Below are 7056 nucleotides of genomic sequence, written 5' to 3' on the forward strand. Positions count from 1 at the left end.
TACAGTTTTGTGTGAGTTTCGTGGCTCTCTACAAGTAACCAGGAATCACTTGTCTCCTTCTCCACAGAGTCTATGAGAGCAGTCAGCAAAAGAGGTAAAAAGAAAGATCTACAGGTCTGGCCCAAAGACATTTGGCAATGCTTTATGAGAAGGAATCAGATCAGGTTTAGACAGGACAAATGATAGAGGGGAAGTGATGATTTCAGAGCTCTCAAAGAGGTATCCCAATAGCCAAGGGTGTGGGGAGAGAGAGTGTTTAAAGGTTTAAAGTGTTGTGAAAACCAAGACAGTGAGGGGCTGGATAGACAGTTGCTATTCCAGAGGACCCAAGGACAGTTTCCTACACCTACATCTGACAGCTCACAACCACCCATAGCTCTAGCTCCAAGGTATCCAATGCCCTCTTCTGGCCTCTGTGGGTACCTGTACATGTGTGGCATATACTTTTGTAGATGCACACACACACACACACACACACACACACACACACACACACACACACACATGCACACACAGATAGATAGATAGATAGATGATAGATAGATAGATAGATAGATAGATAGATAGATAGATAGATAGATAAAGTAAATCTAAAAAAAAAAAAGATGATAATGATTAGGAAAGAACACGGTGCCAGAGATAGAGGCAAAGTGCCTACAAGTCCTCAGCATCAAGTAGTCCTCAGTTTGGGCTTTCCTGGGGCCATCAAATTGACAGTGAAGATAACTGTCACATGTAGTCTTCAAATGTCTCTGATATATTTCAAAATAACTAGAAAAGTCACAAAGTTCCAAATACATAGAAATGGTAGACATTTGAGGAGCCTGATTTCATCATTGCATGTTATAAGTATGTGATAATTACCATACTATACCTCATAAAGCTATATAAATATTTGTGACAAATTAAATATGTGGTTTTTTTTAAAGAGAAAGACCCACAGCTGACTAACTCTTCTCCCATGTAGACAAGCAGTCAGCAGCAACTCTTGAGCCCTACTCTGTCAGACAGAGGAGGAAGTCGACAGGATGCGGCAGATCCTGGAAAACCCCAAAGGAAGTTTGGACAATGGCGTCTGCCCTCAGGTAGGTACATCAGTCATTTCTCTACCTATTGGGGGCACTTAAGAGGCATTTTCTCTCTTTTTAAATTTTGGGTCTTAGATTTTATTTAATATGCAGATCTCTATTAGTTCACCTTCTGTTACTATAACTTATATGGGAGAAAATCCACTTAAAGAGAAGAAAGGTCTATTGGCTCACTTTGTTGGAGGTTTCAGCCCACAGTCAGTTTATCTGTTGCTATTGGGCCTGTAATAATGCTGCATAGCATAGTGGGAATGTATAATGAGGAAGTTGCTCACCTTATCACAACCAGGACAAAGAGGAAAAGATTGGCATCCCACAATCTTCTTCCAGGGCATGAGCCCAGTGAACCAAGACCTACAAGGTGCCATCTTTTAAAAGTTCTACCACTTCCCAATAGCACAAGTTGGGACCAAGCCTCCAACACCCAGGGCCTCTGGGGACATTTCAGACCCAAACAGGGTGTGTATCTGATTATCTTAGACAGTGAAACAATGAAATGTATTCCCTTATCAGAAACATTCTCCTCAAAGTAACTTCTCTAAACATAACTATATCGGCCCTCATTTTCAGCTGCCATCCCTGAGAAGACGGCACCTGTTAACAAAATGAGATGTTACAGCCAAGATCCAGAAAGAGAGGAGGAAGAGGTTTCCAAGGGCTTCCTGGGTACAGTCAAGGCATCTCAAATATGGGCAAAACTTATCTAAGAAGGAATGGGTAGATATGATCTTCAGAAAATGCCACGGAGTTCTCAGAAAAGGCTCAGGTCCCACTTTAACCCAACACGTGCTGTGTAGCTGAGCTTATCACCCCCTGGCATGAGCTTCTTTATCTCAATGACAGCAGTAACAATGACAAACCTTCATGTAGCACTGACCACTGTGTGCCAATCACTACTCCTAGGGCATTACCTGGATCATTCAATCCTCACAGTTCTATTATTCCCCACATTTTACTGACTTAGTAAGAGTTCTCTTCCAAAGAAATGTGAGGTGCCAGAATGATCTCAAGAAGGGACACTCAGGAACTGGGGAGGAGCAATTCTACACACATCCCAGTCTCCTCTCTATTAAGATCTAAGCCTATGGTGAAATAGAGCTTCATTCTCTCCTCTAACCATGCTCAGCTTCAGCCCCACCCAAGTGAGAATGGGTGACCCTGAAACGTCTTCTGCCACATGTCTGTTCACAAAGCAGATGGCAGTACAGTTTACATTTTGAAGCATCAGGTGTGCCGTGGGTCTTAAAGCCACCAGTAAGGAAGGACCTGATGAGGGATCAGAGAGGACATAATTTTTGTCTGGTCTAAGCAAAGATAGGAGAGGCAGGAAGCAAGATTGAGTAGGCTAAGGGGCCACAATGTGAAAATCCTTAAATGACAGACTAGGCAGTTTCAATTTCACACTATGAGCAGTTAGAAGGGAGACATTAAAGACTTCTGAGAAAGAAATGACCTTTGCCACCTATGCTTTAGAAAGACTGATGAGACAACACAGCCGAGAGTTCACTTGCCTCTGGCAGTGACAGGCAGTGACCTGGAAGCAGGTGACAGGCTACAGGATATTACAGCAGTCTGGACACAAGTGATAAGGGCGTGGTCCACACTGCTAGTCCAACACTACAGGGCAGATATGAGAGATGACCTGGGGAGAATGTCCCTCCTTGGTGTTCACTTAAATGAGTGACAGGAATGCTATCGAAGTATCAACAGTAGTGCTTGTCTATGTAGCCTCAAGGTGAAAAATGGTGATAACCACAGAGACAAGCAGGGGCATACAAAGTATGAGAGGGCAAAGGGAAATGTGAAGAACATTTTAAGGAGGCACCAAGCATCACACTTGTCAGGTCATCTCAGTAACCCATCTTCAGCCTCCCAGCCCTACAGTGAGCACATTTGCATTCTCTTCATTTTACTGTGGAGAAAATTTAGGTTCAGAGCAGGTACTTGTCAGGGACTTCATATCTGTAGATTACACATGGGACACAAGACCAAGGACACAAGACCAAAGCCGCTTCTTTCCACACCTGCTCCCTACCCCATCTCTCCTTTTGAACTACACTATCACTCTTTTGTTTCCCTAATGAACACCAGCTTAAACATACCACTGTAACACTTCTACTTTGCACAAATTCGGGCTGTTTGTGGTTTCTGCCTTCCTTAAAGTAAAAAGAACCAGAAGTATGCTTTCCCAAGAGTTATTGTTAGCTGCCTATAGGCCTAAGTTTATTGGAAGAATCAAACACTAAAAAGGTTTCTTACTTAACACCTGGAGATAGGAATTGGGAGCCAAAAGCACCACTGCTCAGAGTATCATGATTTTCCAGGAATTGCTAAAGCATGCTGAAACAGAATCAATTGATAATAGGGCTCTTCTTAATTCCACAGCTCCCAAACCAATAAGCCATTCGGTGTCTTCAGTTAACCTACGGTTTGGAGGAAGGACAGCCATGAAGTCTGTGGTGTGCAAGATGAACCCCATGCCAGACACAGCTTCCTGTGGCTCTGAGGTTAAAAAGTGGTGGACCAGACAGCTGACTGTGGAGAGTGATGAGAGTGGAGATGACCTTCTGGATATTTAGACAGGAACCAAGACAAAGGAAGTCACAGGGTGAAAACTGTCTAATAGCTTCCTACATCATCCAAAGGGCAATCTGTAATTGCTATAAACTGAATTTCACCTTGGTATGGGATTTTCTAAATTGATTTTTGTCCATTTGTAGGAATGGTCTATCAAAACAGTATGTATTGTGGATTACTACCATGTATTAAAGACTATTTGGGGCTAGGGATATAGTTCAGTGAAAGATCACTTATCCAACATGTGCGAAGCCCTGTGTTTGAATCATAGAAACACAAGAAAAGAAAGAAAATGTATATAATGTCACTATTGCTAATATTAGAAGCTGCATCAGTAGTAGCTGTAAATCAAACATTCATATATATTCTGTCTGTGTAAGCTAAGATGTAGTCATCTGCTCTCTTGTATGTTATCACGGCCTCTCCCAAAGAGTGCTAAGCCCAAAGTGGCCCATATTCATAGTACACGAGTTATAGTCTAGTTCATTTTTCCCCATTTCCAATAGAAGTATTTCCCTTGGGAGAAATTATTTATGATTGATCTGAAAAGGTCAGCACTGAGCTCATGCTAAAATATAACAGCTTTAAAACTACAGATTCTGAATTTTTGAAAGCATATTCTTTTTCTCATGTTATTTTTAAAAATATGCATGAAGTGTTCAGAAATCAGAGAAATTTGATTTCTGTCTTTGAGTACTCTAATGAAAGTGTTGCCTGCTTCCAAGAAAGTTGTGTGTTCAGGTCCCAAGTAAAGGATCTGGCCCCAGACACTAACTGATATAAAACAAATCAGTAGGCAGATCACTTCAGGGACATGGGGAGATAAAAATTATTTGAAATCTTGAAAAATCCTTTGAATAACTGAGTTTAGAAAACAGAATAAAAGTGTTAGACTCAATTTAGTTAAAAGGTTTACATTTGAAAGGTTATCATGAACTTCATGGTTTATCTTTGCTGCAGCCATTTAGCTATGAATCAACTGGACATTATGGGTTGGCTCGAATACATGGTTGCTGTGCTAGTTTCAAAATAATTTCCTTGCTGCCAGAATCATGTATAGAAATGATAGAAGGGTGAAAGAACATCACTCTGAACCCAATTTGGGAGTACCATACTTAATTGTATTTTTCCCACACATCAATGGTCCATGTCCTCGGGGTAAATTAGAAATACAAAATGACTGGGAAGTACTGGTAGACCCTGGACTGGGCCTCCCCAAGTTGTCATTGTCAATTGCAGATTTGATGTTCAGATTATTTTAAGAGATTGAGTATGTAAAAGTTCTCTGACTCCTGGGTTGCTTTATGATATCCCTTTCTCCATTTAACATTCTTCAAATAGCCAAACATCACATCCTTTCTATATAAAAGATATGATATTTTGTGACCATCTATCGCTTATATAGTTACTTGTACCAATGAGATAATAGGCAATTCAAGTTTGTGCATCCAGGGGGATTTTTATTTGGTTTTATGTTCACTTGGAATTTGAGTTTTGTATATAAAAACAAAATAAATATTGTATTTGTAAAAGAATTTACAATGATCTAGTTATCATTTTTAAACCCTTTCCTTATACATGTATGGGATGCAGCACTCTGTAGCTGGCATTTTGCAAACCCTATATGGGATATTTAATCCATACTTGGTTGGCAAAAACTCTGTCCCTGGTAATCATTTAAGGTCAATTCCAAGAGCCAGAATGTTCCTCTTTAAGGTTGTGCTAACAAGGCTAGGTGACTTTCATATGCCTTCCAAACTCATGATGAGGCAGAGAAGGTAATCGTGGCCAGAGCATGGGTTGGCATTAGTGCTGAAAGAAGGAAATAAACTTTTTTTTTTTTTTTTTTGCTCGTTACATTGAGTAATAGAGCCTCACTTCCACTAAACATTGGGCCCTTCCTGGAAAGTCTGGAGTGAACACTTGGGAAAGCATCATCATCACTCATTCTGTAGTGAAGCAAAGACAAAATAGCAATGCATTCAAAGCTGTGGCATCCCTACACTTAGCTAAGCCAGCAATGCCTCCTGGATAACTGAAGTGTGTGACTTACCTGAAGCAGACAGAGGACAGGTCAGTAAAAACAGGCACTACCTCTTTTAGGTTTTACCCAATGAAATATGCAGGTTGAGTGATGCAGATGGAAAACTAGAGCCACCCATGTTCTCTGGTCTTCAGGGAACCATCACAGTGACAAACCTGTCATCATACCACCCACTGCCTTTAATTAAGGGAGCTGTCAGGTCCAAGGACACAGGAACTCTTGAGGGGTGCAATGCTTTATGCAGAACCCCTGAGAGAGAACAGACCACACAGACAACGTCCATATGGCAACTCAAAGGGGCTCAATGGGAATAGGATGGGACAGAAAAGCTGTATGATGACATTCAGATATTCCTAGTGATGTTTCCAGATCAATGCCCATGATCGGTAGTAGCTCTGATTACACCCCGAGATGGTGAATATGATAAGGGCACATAGAAAGAAAGTGACTATTAAAAAGCCTTCCATAAATGTAGTTTCTAAGCCAGATATTCCTGCCTGTCTTTCATTGTTGGATGAGGCTAACTAGAGATTGGTGGGTTCAATATTTTATGTGTCAGTGGTGGTCTTTCTCACAAAGCATTCAATGAATCCTAAAATTTGAACTAAACAAAAGCAGTATATCACTAGTTGAAGTTGGAGTGAAGATAAGGAGAACCTTTTTCTTACCTACTATTAAAAGCTGGAGTTTCCCACCAAACAAGAAAAAAAATGATAAAAGTCTGAGCCTTTGGCACCTGTGAATGAGATCTCTTTTGGAAGCATAGTGTTTACAGAAATAATTAGTTAGGACCTCATACTTGAATAGGGTACCTTAATTTAGTAAGATTTGTCTCCTAGTAAGAATAAACACAGAGGGAGCAAAATTCGATATGAAGACACAGACATACAGAGAAGGAGGCCATGTAAAGATGGAGGCAGAGACTGGAGGAATGCTGCCATCAGCCAAGGAACATTTGAAGCCATGAGACACTGCAAGATTCAAGAGAGGCCGCTCCTAAATGGGCTTCAAGAGGAGCCTAACTTTGCATTTTCAACTTGTAGTAGCAGAATTTAAGAGAACAAACTCTCGGTGTTTATAGCCACCCAGTTTATAATGCTTTATGACAGTCACCCTAGAACATTAATACACAACCCCAACTCACCCCCAAAGATTGCCAACATTATCCTAGTATGCCAAGAAACCCAGATTTGAAAATACCAGTATAGATCCAAGATTTGTTATTGTTGTTTATTGATATATTTTTCAGGGTCTTATATAACCCAGGATGGCCTTAAAGTTTACATGTAGCTGAGGATGACCTTAAACTACTGATCTTCCTGCCTCCACCTCTCGAATGCTAAAATT

The 7056-nt window shown here is 40.7% G+C and overlaps 1 protein-coding gene across 6 annotated transcripts in view; it reads left to right on the forward strand.

The window, feature by feature from the left end:
• Nalcn (sodium leak channel, non-selective) overlaps positions 1 to 5200 on the forward strand; it is a 316074-nt gene extending 310874 nt beyond the window's left edge. For 5 of the 6 annotated variants that reach the window (XM_052732374.1, XM_052732370.1, XM_052732372.1 and 2 more), the window contains 3 exons: positions 968 to 1085; positions 1659 to 1754; positions 3474 to 5200. In XM_052732374.1, the coding sequence (XP_052588334.1) occupies positions 968 to 1085; positions 1659 to 1754; positions 3474 to 3667 (408 nt within the window). In that variant the 3' untranslated portion in view covers positions 3668 to 5200. The remainder of the gene's footprint in view (positions 1 to 967; positions 1086 to 1658; positions 1755 to 3473) is intronic. The other variant, XM_052732373.1, reaches the window with a different exon arrangement.
• The last annotated feature ends 1856 nt before the right edge of the window (positions 5201 to 7056 follow it).

This window comes from Peromyscus californicus, unplaced genomic scaffold, assembly GCF_007827085.1.
Source record: "Peromyscus californicus insignis strain IS unplaced genomic scaffold, ASM782708v3 Scaffold_12__1_contigs__length_115047231, whole genome shotgun sequence".
Classification (NCBI taxonomy): domain Eukaryota; kingdom Metazoa; phylum Chordata; class Mammalia; order Rodentia; family Cricetidae; genus Peromyscus; species Peromyscus californicus.